Here is a 12,415-nt window from a genome sequence, read left to right on the forward strand (position 1 = left end):
TTTTTTTTTTTTTTTTTTTTTTTTTTTTTTTTTTTTTTTTTTTTTTTTTTTTCTGGTTTCGGAGCTCTCTCTCAGCCAAAACACGAAATCAATAATAAGAAGAACAAAAAGTGACTAATAAATTAGGGCTTATGATTTTTTTAAATCTCTTATACCTTTCACCGGTGGCTCGTTAACCACTAATATAGCTACACGTGTACTCCTTTAATCCTACGTGTACTTCTTTAATCCGTAAATTACAACAAACACGTTCGTAAATGGATTACGCAGGTAGCAAACACGAAAGAACACCAGTGGGGAGAAGGTGATCAAATTCAAGTCTCTTAATTCACTTTTAAGAAGAGAAGATAAGCACGTAGAGAGTGTTTGGAATCCATCGAGTGGTTTGAGTTTTATAGATTTTAAACATTTTTGGACAGCTACAGCCAAATCCAAAGGATCCAGATATTATGAGACCAACACAATTTGACAATCGAAAACGTACACATCATATGAGATCAACTCTCCAAGCGTCACTTTATTATTATTATTGAGAAATGTGATCAAGTGAAGAACAATCAACGAGACATAAGTCTTTAAAATCCATCCTCACAGAAGTCACACAATACTAGCACAATCTTATAGCACTAGAACACATAATCAAAAACCTCAGGCATATCTCAGTTTGGAATCTACTGAGAGCATTTCTCCAAGTATGCATTCCAGCCTTGAACTCTATACTCGTGAGCCGTCTCTGCTGGGTTGTCTGCCTTTATGATTCCTCGTCCCACGATTATAATATCACTTCCCCTCTCTGTAATCACCTGAAATAAGCAAAAGAGCAATCGGTACTTAGATACCGACTAGAATGCTAACTATGGATGTAAAAGTTGGGTAGGGGGGAGAGAGACTCACAGAGTGTGGAGTGTTATACTGCTGACCAAGTGCATCACCACCTTTCACCATTTGAACACCAGGCGTTGCATGAATCATAGACGGATACACATATCCGCATTTCCAAGAAGCAGGATTCACCGAGATGAATCCCATCACGAAATCGGAATGAGCCTCTGCGATTTTCACAGCTGCTGCTGTGTAGTCTCCTGTAGCAAGGTTACCTGCAGAGCTCATTTCAGCAAGCAAAAGCAGACCTCTACCACGAGGCATACCCTACAATCATATAAGAACGCAACAAAAGATTATTAAAACAAAAGAATCAGTAATCATCAGGTTAGAAAGAGAAATGAAATTTACCTTCAATTTCAGGCCCTCCACGATTCCTGGCCCCGATATTATATGAGCGTTTATAATATCAGCCCACTCCAATATTTTAAAGATGCCTCTGCGAACAAACCAGAAGAATCAGGCACACGAAAACTCGAAAAGACTTGAATAAAGGCTAAGTGACATAATGTAGAAAAAATACCCTTCATACTGCATTGTGACAGTGTTACCAATGTCTGCAAACTTGCGATCCTCAAAGATGAGAAATTTGTGCTTGTCTGCAATCTAAAGTAACCATAAACAATGGATCAACGACATATTGCAGACCAGCTGAACAATAACAGACATGAGACTCATGCTTATTTGTAGAGATTACAATCTTCACTTAAAGTAACTAAACCTATCAAAGAAACAGATGTGTGTAAGCAAAGTATTTACCGCACGGAGTTTAGAACCAAAGTCAGGTGTGAAATCAGGCAAAATATCAACATGAGTCTTCAAGAGACAAATCTCTGGTCCAACCTTCATAAACACACAAACATTTGAAATCAGGCAACACTAAAAACATAGTAATTCATATGAAGAAGTCTTAAAATTTCAATCAGAAGAATCAAAATACAAAATGATTCTAACCTTCTCAGCGATTTCAAGCAACTCAGCAGCAGTTCCAACATCAGCAGCTAAGCAGAGATTAGTTTCCTTCTTCAACATAATATCAAACAGTTTCTTCCCCGCCGGATTCTTGGAAAGCTCAGACCTTTCCTTAAATCCTAAAACCCTAGGCTTCGGCTTTGCTTTCTCCACACTTGGAACACTAACCCTACTGTTCTCTTCCAAAAACTTAAGCAAATTCACTTCATCCTCCTCTTTAATTTTGCCCTTTTCCTTCAAAACCCTAACCATATCCGTCAACTTAATCATCGAATGAAGCTTAATCCCATTCTCCGCTAAATTCTCCCTACCACCTTGTTGCCTATCGATCAAAACCACAGCATCACTAACCTTTAACCCAACAGAACGAAGAGGCGCAGCAGTCTCGAGAACAGAGGCGCCACTGGTTACAAGATCTTCGATTATCAAACAAGTTTGATCCTTTTCGAAGATACCTTCAATGGCTTTGGATGTTCCGTAGTCTTTAATCTCCTTACGGCGCATAAGCATAGGGATACCATTGGAGACAGAGACAACGGTGGCGATAGGGAGAGCAGTGTAAGGTACACCACAGACTACGTCGAAGGTCGCGGAAGGAGGAAGTGAAGAGATGAGAGTTTGAGAGATCTGTGTTAAGAGGGAAGGGTATGAGACGATGAGACGGAGGTCGATGTAAACCGGAGAGAAGATTCCGGATTTGAGCTTGAAGTTTCCGAATTTCACGGCGCCGATTTCGTGAAGCTGGAGAATCAGTGCTTCCATGGCTGACATGCTTCTTCTTCTGCTTTTGGTATTGGATTCGATGGCTTTTGAGAGAGGAGAGGAGTTGAGACTTTAGAAACGACTGCACACTGGACAGTGTTGGCTTTTATATACTTTAGGTTTTGTTTTATTTTTGGGTTTCTATGTTTTTTTTTTCTGTTTCTGTTTTTTTTTTTTTTACAATAAATCATTAGGGAACTTTGTTGAAAAGAAATCATGTAAATATCTTGGTAAATTTTCTCATATTCATATTTATACTTTTATGCTAATTTTATCATATATTAAGATAAACTCTCATGTACTGAATCTTTTATAATAAAATTGAAGATTATCAAATCCACAAGGCATTTAATTTCCCAATCATTTAGATCTTTATTTTTTCACTATATATAAAATTATACTTTTTGTAAGCTAAAAATTCAAAATAAATTTTAGTAGATTAATTGTTTATGTCATTTCAAAATCCATTAATTCAAGAAACCTGTGAGAGAAAATAAAAACTTTTTTTTTTACTACAAAAAGGTACACTGAGACAACATGAATAAATCCAATTGAAACTGAATTCGCCCTAAAAAGGGACATTATTCTTAACATAAGCATACAACAAGAAGACCTGTCCGGTCTTAAGAGGAAACCACAAAGTACAAATGAAGATGGATCATTTCCCATCATCATCACAGATTACTAATGTTACAGATTGTGAGATTATAGAAAGGGTATAGTAGTAATCTAATTAAAAAAAAAAGCAACAAAGATCATTCATAATCTACATCAAACCAGAAATAGAGGTAAGCCTTAGAATACATGACTCGAACACGCTGCAGGACCAAGTCTCCGCTTGTCGAAACAGCCTTTGCACCTCCCTCGATCCTTGTCTGCAAAACCGTTACGCTGTTTCCTCTGATCTTTTCAACAACGGTTTCATCCACTTCTACATGGCCCAAGATATCTTCATCTCCAGCAGTGCTTACGATTGGGTATGAGAGATGATCCAAAGGGTTTGTTTCACATTGCAGCACACATCCATCAATCGTTAGCCTTCCACTCCTATGAAGCAAACAGCAGCCGAGCTCGGCTTTCACTGTTAAATTCGCAAGCTTGCAGGTCGATAGCAATTCCAGGGCACTGCACAAATAACCCAACAACAAAAAGCCGTATACCAAAGATTCTTCTTCGTAATAAAATGTAACAAACATTGAAATGCCTTAAGCAGCAACTTTTTAAGAAGCTAAAACCTCCCAGAAGGATTTTAAAAAACAACTGCAGAGAGGAAATGACGTCAAGGGAATATGATCAACAAACCTGTCTGAACCACGAGAACAGATGAGGGTAGTTTCATCGGGAATCTCGCCTCCACCAACCTGAACATAGAGAAGATAATATAAAACTGAAACTAATAATGAACACTGGGACTTGTGCATCAACATCATACCATCCATCTATGAAAATGAACTCTTTCAGCCTCAAGGCATAGAGTCTTCCACTTAATTGAAACTAAGGACACTAATAAGCCAGCCCCTAATCCACACTGAGGTGTACTGTTCTATGGTGCGCCTCGGTACAATCCTGATAAAATCACTATCATATCTAATTCTGCAACTCCATCTGCTCATCCTAATTCCTACACCAAGCTCTACTTTTAATAGCTTCATTACAGCTTACCCTCTATCCATGTATTGCCCAATATGAGAAGAGGAACATTACCGAGAGGCAGGTGGCAAATGCATGCAAGACTTTGAAGTCGAACTGAATTCTTTTTCGAGTTCTCACCATGGTCAAGGAATTTTAGTTATCAAATTCTAATTCTTTAACATTCATTAGAAGTGTCTCAATTACAAACAGCTCCTGCATAGTTTCCATATGTGAGATATAAGTAACTGTGTGCATGCATAAGTTTTCTTTCATTTCTATTTTGGTACCTAAATGTAGCATTGTTCTCTTCCATGCATATTGATCTCAGATGCCGAGAGCTATCGCATGGAATGGATCTCCATCCTCTCATGAGAATAGATATGTGACTATACATACGTTCACATATTTTTTGGATATTAAACATCTACTATACAGATGTTGGTATAATTTAATAGTATAGATGAACTCAGATAAAATCCTAATTTTTGTGAAGAAACATGTGAAAGTAGACCAATTCACATTGGCATTTCTAGAGAAAGTTATGGAAAAACGAAAGAGATATAACATGGAAATGCAAAAATCTCCATGAATATCAAGAAATTACACTAGACATATATAATCCTTCAAAAACATACCAGGCAAAGAGGCTTTTTAATCTGAATATTAGAAACGTGATGATTCCCACCGGCTCCAATTAAAATGGTATCGCCGGGTCTAGAGGTGAAAATTTGGTCAGGTTTTAAGACCCTTCTACGAATAATGAAGAACTGTTACAGAGCATAATAAGGTAAATATCACAAACCTTGCCGCAGATACCGCTGACTCAATGTTGCGGAAAACTCCAGGCTGAGTTAAATCCTTAACAAAACGGTCAACACGGAGCCACAAGCGAGGATGACACGCCAGATATCGCCATCTGTGGCAAACGAGTGCTGTGTTATACCTATCTGCACACTCAGAAGAGATACACAAACTGCACTGAAATAGACTGTAATACGCAACAAATTCCCAAGTCAATCATGCAAACAAAAAAAATGAAATCTTTGAAGCTTCACACAACACAACACAGATCAAAACAGAGCAATTCAATACAACGATAAAAGCTTTCTTACTAATAGTGTAACATTATTATAGAGCTGTTGTATCACACCCAAATCAAGAGGAACGGATCATTCTTTAAAAAAAAAAGTATATATTAAATCTTCGAAGCTTCACACAACACAATACAGATCAAAACATAGCAATTCAATACAAAGACAAAAAGCTTTCTTACAAATAGTGTTACATTACTACAGAACTGTTGTATCAGAGACCAAGTCAAGATGAACAGAGCATTTGTTATAGAAATTGAGTGAGATTATACCACGGATTGGATTCAATTATGATCTGATTAGTATCTCCAAAGTCTAAAAGTTGTTAATTTGGCCATAATTGGTGAAATTGTAATTGAGATCAAATGGGGAGAAACATCACAAACAACATCAACAAAGAAACGATTCAGAGCAGAATTGAACACAGAAGTGCAAAAGTATCAGAAACCCCAATTCATAGATGCGAAAAAAGAAACCAAATTTACCAGGAATTGGAGCTAGGAAGCTGAGGATATGCATAAGGCAACCATCGTCAAGATTGTTAAGAGACGTGAGGGAATCATCAGATTTCATTCGTCTCTTCATCCTCGGTTGAGCTATTCTCTTGGGAGGCCTCTCCTTGTTGAGCTTTGTTGAGATCTCATGAATCTCCATGGCCGCTTTACGAAGAAGCACGAGCCCTTTGTCGTCGCCGTAGTTTGGTAATTGTTCGTTAATATCAGCCGACTCAATTACCAAACTGACGTCATCTCGACATTGTTTATAACTTTATATGTCCGGTCCAATTAAAAACATAACTATTTTAGAACTTATGACTTCGGTTAAGATTGTTTTGCTTTTTTTTTGTTCATTAATGTTTTTGTAATTAAAAAAAGAAAAATATATATATATGCAAAATTATAAAAAAAAATTACTTTCTCAAAGTTTTTATTTATGATTTTTGTGGAGTTTTCTTAAAAGTAAAATTGAGAAAAAATAGAGAAATCGTAACCGTTGGTTGTTTAATGCAATGGACTGTCCAGATGTATTTTGATGAGGCCAATAAAAAAAATAGGAAAGGCCCAAAGCACACTCTCTCTTGTGAGTTGTGTGACAAGACAAATTCATACAAACCTCTCTCTCTGCCCAGTCTCTTCTTCTAATTAAAGTCTAAACTGCAAAATTCTCTCGAATCGACAGACGAAAAATGGAGGTGAAAATGGCCGAAGAAGGGTGCTGTGAAAATGGTGAGTCGAAGGTTAACGAAAGAACCCACTGCATTTGGAAGACTGTGGACGACGGAGGGGTCGAAAGCAAGAGGTTTTACTTGGCTCGCACGACAGCTTTTGAGATGCTTCGTGACAGAGGCTACGAAGTTAACGAAGCTGAGCTGTCTCTCTCTCTTTCTGAGTTTCGTTCTGTTTTTGGTGAGAAGCCAGACCTTGAACGCCTCCGTATCTGCGTGCCTCTTCGCTCAGATCCAAGGAAAAAGGTTTCAGCTTTTTTCTTTTTCACCTCTTTTTTTCGATTTGGGTCTAAGTTTTTGGTTTGAGATAGATGAAAATCTGAAAAAGTCATCAACTTTTTTCGATTTTGGGTTCTAACACCTTCAAAGAGGGGGGAAATGTGCAAAAGGCTTAAACTTTTCTCGGTTTTTGGGTCTACAGCTTGAGTTTGCTTCGACTTTTTTCGATTTAGGGTTTAACTTTGGTTTGGGTTTGACTTCAAAGAGATGAAATTTTGCAAAAGGTTTCAACTTTTTGGTTCTATGACACTATTAAACGCCTGAGGATCATACTAGTGAGAAGTTATAGGGGTTAATCAGATATCTTTTTACTTGTTATTTGTGTACGGAAGTAAGGGGAAATGATGTCTTTCCATAGATATATAGTTTGCGTTTCGTCTTGTTCTGTTGAGTTTAGAGCTTTTGGTAAATGTTTTGGAAAAGCTCAAGGACTAAAGATTTTTCCCTTGGGGACCAAGAAAATTTGTTATACCAGTAAGGTTCCTCACATGGTGCTCGTGTATGTATCCTGTGGGAGGTTGCTATAACTTTATAATAAGAAATGATTGCAGCATTTTAGGGTTTAGGTGTCATTATAACGTTATGTTTGGATAGTTAGTTGAGATGAGAATGTAACCAGACAGTTTCTCATGCTTTATCTGTTTCTCATTGAGGTTATTGAATTGGTTTTATGCAGATCCTTGTTGTGTTCATGGAATCTGAACCAATCACCGTGAAAACATTTCGTGCCATTCATAGTCAGGTTTCCAACAATGTAGGCGTGCGTGCTATGATTCTGATTTTACAGAGCAAAATGAACCACTTTGCCCAGAAGGAATTGACAACCTTCCCTTTTACAGTTGAAACTTTCCCGGTAAGTAGTTATGGGTAAGCAGTTATGAGTTATCCATTTTCCTACATGATGAGACATTATAGCCCGGATCGTCTTGAATGGTATCCTATTGAGGGTCATGAACTTCAGACCTGAATTGGAAAATACATTATTGTCTGAACACATGTTAACACTTATTTAATGTACCAACAGATAGGAGATTTGTTGGTCAACATCACAAAGCATATTCAGCAGCCAAAGATTGAGGTTTTGACCAAAAAGGAGAAAGAACAATTGCTGAAGAAGCATGCACTTGAGGACAAACATGTCTGTTTCAATTCTGGACAAAGCTTCATCTATTGTGTATCCTATCCCTATTTTAATGGATGTTTTTTTCTCCATTTCAGCTTCCTTATTTGCAGGAGAGTGACAGCTTCGTCAGGTACTATGGATTGAAGATAAAACAGGTGGTGAGGATTACATACAGTAAAGAACCGGTTGGGTCTTTTGTCACCTACAGATGCATCGTCTGAAGAAAGGCAAATTCATTGCAGCTACCCCAAGTTTAATTGAGACACTCCTTCTCTTTCCTAATTCTTCTCCTGAAATCAGTAGTTATTTGTCCTTGGTGTTTCATGTTTGCTTACAATTGTAATAAGAGATCGACTTTGGTTTTGAATGTGGAAAAACTTAGCAAACTACACGAGTTTTCCAAAATGTAGTTGTCATGGAGGTACGTGTAAAAGAACATCTAATTACATGAATTAAGAGCTTCACAAGAAAGGAGCAATGATGAGAATGTTTCACGAAACGCAGAGAGATGTTATCTAGTCTGCTGAAATTCCTCTAACCGGCAACCTAAACTGATTGAAACAAAAGCAACACCTGAGTATTAGTTACCAATAAATCCGCAAGCTCTATTACTGGGTGTATGGGCGCAATTATAGAGAATAGTAAGGAATTAATAACCTTCTAAATTTCACAACTTTCTTTTGTTTCCTTGGGATTCTTCAACATCCCTTTCACCAACAGTACAACTGGATCCAGAGTTGGGTGCATTCCCTAATGCAAGTGAATCTGTAGGTCCTTCCTCTTGAGCTTTCTGCTTATTTAAGCGACTCTCTCGTATGCTGCATTTAGGAAAAATCCCTTTTTCTTCACTTCCCATCTTTGAAGAAGCTGGTGATTCTGGTCCTTCCATATGTTTTGCCGCCGGCATATCAAAAGGCCTATGAAAGAGCAAATGAGCCACAGTTCTGTCTGTGGGATTGGTTACCGCCTCTGTGTCTGGCATCCCAGCATATCTGTAATATCAAATACAAGAGTTAGTAAACCACAATTTGATATTGATACTGAACGGGTAGCATTTATGATTTATAAAAGGTTAACCCACATGTACAAAAGTGTATGCATGTAGTTTACACTATCTTAATACGAAGTATACCATAACGATTGATATGCACAGACTTTCTTACCTATATCTGGATTTTTCTCTGGGAATAACTTCCTGGTCATCCTGGCTAGTCTTGTTACTGTGGGCTGTATCATTAGTGTAGTGTCTCTGAGCTGCGCTACCAGCCAACCGGAATAAGCTATCCCGTATACAAGTCCTTGTTCCCATATCCAACTGCAGGACAGGAAAGAGTATTAGTCACTCCCAACATAAAGGTCACCTACATAGTACCGTAGGAGTATTATATGCGTCCTCATGTAAGCCAATCGATCATTTGGGTACCTTTGCTACAACATCCTGGAGCCGATAAAGAACCGAGAATTCTGCAGAATTATCAATAGCAGCAGTGAAGTTGCCAGAATCATCTTGTTCCAAAGATGAATTAGGATCAAATGAAGGCATTGTAGTTATCCCTTGGAGATTAGTTTTGTCGACAAACTGGAGTGGGATATCTTGGAGAGAGTTCTGTGTAATGGATTGATCTACTACAGGCACCTGTTGAGAAAATTGCTGTTGTTGTCTCTGAATTGCAAGCATTGCCTGCATTTGCTGTCTGCGTCTTAGTTTTTCTAGTTTTTCCTGTGGTGTCATTGTTGAAGGCCGTGCAGAGATATCTGGTGCCATGTTTACGGAGGTAGCAGTAGCAGGATCGTAGGAAGGATGCATCAACTGATTCTTAAGATCAGGGTGCTGAACGGCCGAAAGAACAGGCACACTAGAATATGGATTGGTAAGATTACCAAAAGCAGTAGTCATGTATTGGTTTGGCATATGTGAATAATGTGATGTCCCAGAACCTTGAGACTCCCTCTGCAGATTAACAGCCATCAAAGAGGATCGTGGCGGTGCCAACTGATTTACAAATTTTCTACGTGAATTCCTGGATGGAGTTCTCTGACTGTACAGATCTTGAAATGCCCCTTCCTCAGAACTCCCAGACATATTCGTAAACTTCATCATTTTATTTTGTTGATATGGCTGGTCAGAAAAAAAGGAAATGAAACGAAGAAGTCTCAGTAAAGCTGTACGAATTAGAATGCCTAAGAATTTGAAAACATAAGTCATGCTACCGATCTGCAATGACAGAAGTGAACTATGCACATACTTTCATTCACTTTATCATAAACATATGAGCAATATGCAGCAGTCTGCTAAGCATAGTACCTGGTCTTGAACTGAGTGTTGACCCTTGTTCTCACGATATTGCTCAGCTTTTAGGGTTGCATGTACACTCGGTACACTTTGGGATGACAGACCATTGGCTTTTCCAGTCACTGGAAATTGCTGGTTCTCTTGTTTCTCAAACTCAGTTCTAATATCCAGTCCTAGATCTTGAGGGTCCAAAATTGATGATAACGATTTTGGACTATTGGATACATCTTTAGAAGAAGACCACAACTCATCAGCACCGCTGAGACTGCCATCGCCAAATATAGGGACATCATTGCTGCAAAATCATCACTTGTGAGGATATTGTGTTAGATGGAGGCCGACGTGCATAAGTAATCTTCTTTGATGTTTAGCAATGTGTATCTCAGATGGTGGAGCGACAAGTTAGTGCCCGTTCTACAAATGAAGCAACTTGACATATTTTTCAAATAAGTTGTACACATGAAATAAGGGAGCTAGTGATTTTGTCATTAATTTCACCTAATTCCTTTCAACATGATATCTTGTCAGTTCTTGAAGATTGTGTTACGAATTTAGTTCAGCATATAACACATCATACATGGAACAAAAGGAGTACGTCATTGAAAAGTTACTACGTAGCTCAGTCAGGATGAGAAATAGTTTTACCTGAACATTCGATCAAGATCATCAAAACTACCAATGTTGGCCCAACCGTACTCATCAAAATCACCTTGCTCTTTACTCTCATTAGTGCTATGAAAAATATCGGGGCCTTTCGCAAGTTCAGACGTTTTCTCTGGTAAAACAGGGTGAGCACACAACTTTAAAATGATTAGAACGGAAAGAACGTACCCAATCAAAACATCACTGTTTTTCAAGAAACACACCACCTCTTGATGAATCATATATAGCTGGCTCAGCTAAGCATTTTGAAAGTTCAGTCGCACTCGAATCTGGATCATCTTTTCTGGCATTAGATAGCGAAGAGTCAACTGGCCATGAGGTCATACAGAAACTTGGCTGAGGAATCCCGGCATCAACATTATGACCCGAACTGCTCCCCAGTTTATCATCATCATGGAGGTCAACTGTAGTCCCAGTTATCTTTTGCTCAGCCGGCTTAGCTGTCTTAGATTCTTCACTCTGTTCCTTCTTGTTAAGTTGTTCACTTTTTACTTTAAAAGGTACAATATGGTCGCCTGTCTCACCGTTATCACCCCATATCATATTAGTAAGCTGAAAAAATAGGGTAAGACCATAAACAATAGGGATCAGGGACAAGCAAGTATCGGCCATCTACATGAGACCAAAACTCAAGGAATATATAAAGATGTAAGAACATGATCAAGAGCAGCTTAAAAAGCATTGACACATAGGCACATCTAATCCCACAAGATAAAACTGACTGATCATCGAAAAGTGAAATTTGACTATAAAACTAGATAACAGTGACTTTGTCAAGGAAAAAAAAAAACAGGAAGTAACACAAAATGCTAGCAGAGCCCTCTTCCAAATGATAAGCTCCTTCTCATACCCTTGAGCTCCGAGGCTCCTTCCCTAACTACCAAAATTCAAATTTTATTCTTTTATGCAGTCAAAACAGTTGACCAAAGCTTGACCGATTGAATCTCCAGAACTATAGCCAAAAACCTCGTTCTTCTCTCTGTGAATAGTGAAATTTAAAGCTACAGAAGCATGGTGGTACGTAATCATTGCAATCACATACACAGAGCAGGGCAATTCAGAGGAGAAGCATACAACAAGAAAACTCATAAATTACAGGACGAGCGATTCAAAACCGATCCTTAAATCATACTAATTCAACACAAGAGTCGGATATAAGACAAAAGATGAGAACTTACCTCTTCTTCTTCCCAATCAAACATTTCTCGAGAAGCAAAATCGAATCACAGACCCAATATGAAGCTCCCTGATTGCTCCACACATCGCCGACTCCACCAAGGAAAAAAACCAAAACATTCAGAAAAAAAAAAAACAAAAACAAAAAAGATTAACAAGTCGGATAACGTAAATCCTTATAATAACAAAAGTTTTTTTTTTTATAAACCGATTAAAAATAAACTGAAAAGGATGAAGCTTTCTCAAAAACCTTGATTCAGAATCCTTCTTCATGGGTGGATATGAGAAAAAAGGAGTTACACAACACACAGTGGACA

General features: G+C 38.1%; 4 protein-coding genes across 10 annotated transcripts; 1 reads left to right on the plus strand and 3 right to left on the minus strand.

Moving 5' to 3' along the window:
• LOC104781312 (uridine 5'-monophosphate synthase) lies at positions 493–2,707 on the minus strand. Its single transcript, XM_010505948.2, has 6 exons — positions 1,837–2,707; positions 1,642–1,725; positions 1,406–1,488; positions 1,234–1,321; positions 895–1,149; positions 493–803 (listed from the first exon to the last, which is right to left on the minus strand). The coding sequence occupies exons 1-6, from the start codon at positions 2,623–2,625 to the stop codon at positions 672–674; spliced, it is 1,431 nt and encodes a 476-aa protein (XP_010504250.1). The 5' UTR covers positions 2,626–2,707; the 3' UTR covers positions 493–671.
• On the minus strand, positions 3,159–6,095 carry LOC104781313 (F-box protein SKIP5). Of its 3 annotated transcripts, none has more exons than XM_010505949.2 (5): positions 5,825–6,089; positions 5,051–5,195; positions 4,884–4,962; positions 3,919–3,977; positions 3,159–3,741 (listed from the first exon to the last, which is right to left on the minus strand). In XM_010505949.2, the coding sequence occupies exons 1-5, from the start codon at positions 5,991–5,993 to the stop codon at positions 3,372–3,374; spliced, it is 822 nt and encodes a 273-aa protein (XP_010504251.1). In that variant the 5' UTR covers positions 5,994–6,089; the 3' UTR covers positions 3,159–3,371. The 3 variants fall into 3 exon arrangements, 2 of the variants coding, with proteins under 2 accessions (XP_010504251.1, XP_019100332.1); XR_002037745.1 differs by lacking the exon at positions 3,159–3,741 and adding an exon at positions 4,321–4,461 and having other exon boundaries at positions 5,825–6,095; XM_019244787.1 differs by lacking the exons at positions 3,159–3,741; positions 3,919–3,977 and adding an exon at positions 4,051–4,461 and having other exon boundaries at positions 5,825–6,095.
• On the plus strand, positions 6,444–8,513 carry LOC104781314 (DNA-directed RNA polymerase V subunit 5C-like). Of its 2 annotated transcripts, XM_010505952.2 has the most exons (4): positions 6,444–6,810; positions 7,520–7,696; positions 7,868–7,981; positions 8,062–8,352. In XM_010505952.2, the coding sequence occupies exons 1-4, from the start codon at positions 6,526–6,528 to the stop codon at positions 8,185–8,187; spliced, it is 702 nt and encodes a 233-aa protein (XP_010504254.1). In that variant the 5' UTR covers positions 6,444–6,525; the 3' UTR covers positions 8,188–8,352. The 2 variants fall into 2 exon arrangements, with proteins under 2 accessions (XP_010504254.1, XP_010504252.1); XM_010505950.2 differs by having other exon boundaries at positions 7,868–8,513.
• On the minus strand, positions 8,634–12,415 carry LOC104781316 (protein LNK2). 4 transcript variants are annotated; one of them, XM_019244790.1, is made up of 8 exons: positions 12,349–12,415; positions 12,101–12,191; positions 11,129–11,474; positions 10,905–11,034; positions 10,272–10,554; positions 9,390–10,085; positions 9,130–9,281; positions 8,634–8,958 (listed from the first exon to the last, which is right to left on the minus strand). In XM_019244790.1, the coding sequence occupies exons 2-8, from the start codon at positions 12,122–12,124 to the stop codon at positions 8,634–8,636; spliced, it is 1,956 nt and encodes a 651-aa protein (XP_019100335.1). In that variant the 5' UTR covers positions 12,125–12,191; positions 12,349–12,415. The 4 variants fall into 4 exon arrangements, with proteins under 4 accessions (XP_019100335.1, XP_019100333.1, XP_019100334.1 ...); XM_019244788.1 differs by lacking the exon at positions 12,349–12,415 and having other exon boundaries at positions 11,126–11,474; positions 12,101–12,328; XM_019244789.1 differs by lacking the exon at positions 12,349–12,415 and having other exon boundaries at positions 12,101–12,327.

Source organism: Camelina sativa, chromosome 4 (assembly GCF_000633955.1).
Source record: "Camelina sativa cultivar DH55 chromosome 4, Cs, whole genome shotgun sequence".
NCBI classification, from domain to species: Eukaryota; Viridiplantae; Streptophyta; class Magnoliopsida; order Brassicales; family Brassicaceae; genus Camelina; species Camelina sativa.

What these genes read in the sequence shown, in the direction of transcription:
- LOC104781312 (XM_010505948.2), bottom strand. Translation starts at nt 2,625, where the DNA reads ATGTCAGCCATGGAAGCACTGATTCTCCAGCTTCACGAAATCGGCGCC. An exon ending in GTCACAATGCAGTATGAAGG is followed by an intron (nt 1,322 to 1,405) that starts GTATTTTTTCTA and finishes GTTTGTTCGCAG; the next exon opens with AGGCATCTTTAAAATATTGG. An exon ending in TGGAGGGCCTGAAATTGAAG is followed by an intron (nt 1,150 to 1,233) that starts GTAAATTTCATT and finishes ATATGATTGTAG; the next exon opens with GGTATGCCTCGTGGTAGAGG.
- LOC104781313 (XM_010505949.2), bottom strand. Translation starts at nt 5,993, where the DNA reads ATGGAGATTCATGAGATCTCAACAAAGCTCAACAAGGAGAGGCCTCCC. An exon ending in CTTCCTAGCTCCAATTCCTG is followed by an intron (nt 5,196 to 5,824) that starts GTAAATTTGGTT and finishes CTGAGTGTGCAG; the next exon opens with ATAGGTATAACACAGCACTC. An exon ending in TCAGCGGTATCTGCGGCAAG is followed by an intron (nt 4,963 to 5,050) that starts GTTTGTGATATT and finishes TTTCACCTCTAG; the next exon opens with ACCCGGCGATACCATTTTAA.
- LOC104781314 (XM_010505950.2), top strand. Translation starts at nt 6,526, where the DNA reads ATGGAGGTGAAAATGGCCGAAGAAGGGTGCTGTGAAAATGGTGAGTCG. An exon ending in GCTCAGATCCAAGGAAAAAG is followed by an intron (nt 6,811 to 7,519) that starts GTTTCAGCTTTT and finishes GGTTTTATGCAG; the next exon opens with ATCCTTGTTGTGTTCATGGA. An exon ending in TTACAGTTGAAACTTTCCCG is followed by an intron (nt 7,697 to 7,867) that starts GTAAGTAGTTAT and finishes ATGTACCAACAG; the next exon opens with ATAGGAGATTTGTTGGTCAA.
- LOC104781316 (XM_019244788.1), bottom strand. Translation starts at nt 12,124, where the DNA reads ATGTTTGATTGGGAAGAAGAAGAG. An exon ending in TTGATTGGGAAGAAGAAGAG is followed by an intron (nt 11,475 to 12,100) that starts GTAAGTTCTCAT and finishes CTATTTTTTCAG; the next exon opens with CTTACTAATATGATATGGGG. An exon ending in AACACTCAGTTCAAGACCAG is followed by an intron (nt 10,086 to 10,271) that starts GTACTATGCTTA and finishes TTTTCTGACCAG; the next exon opens with CCATATCAACAAAATAAAAT.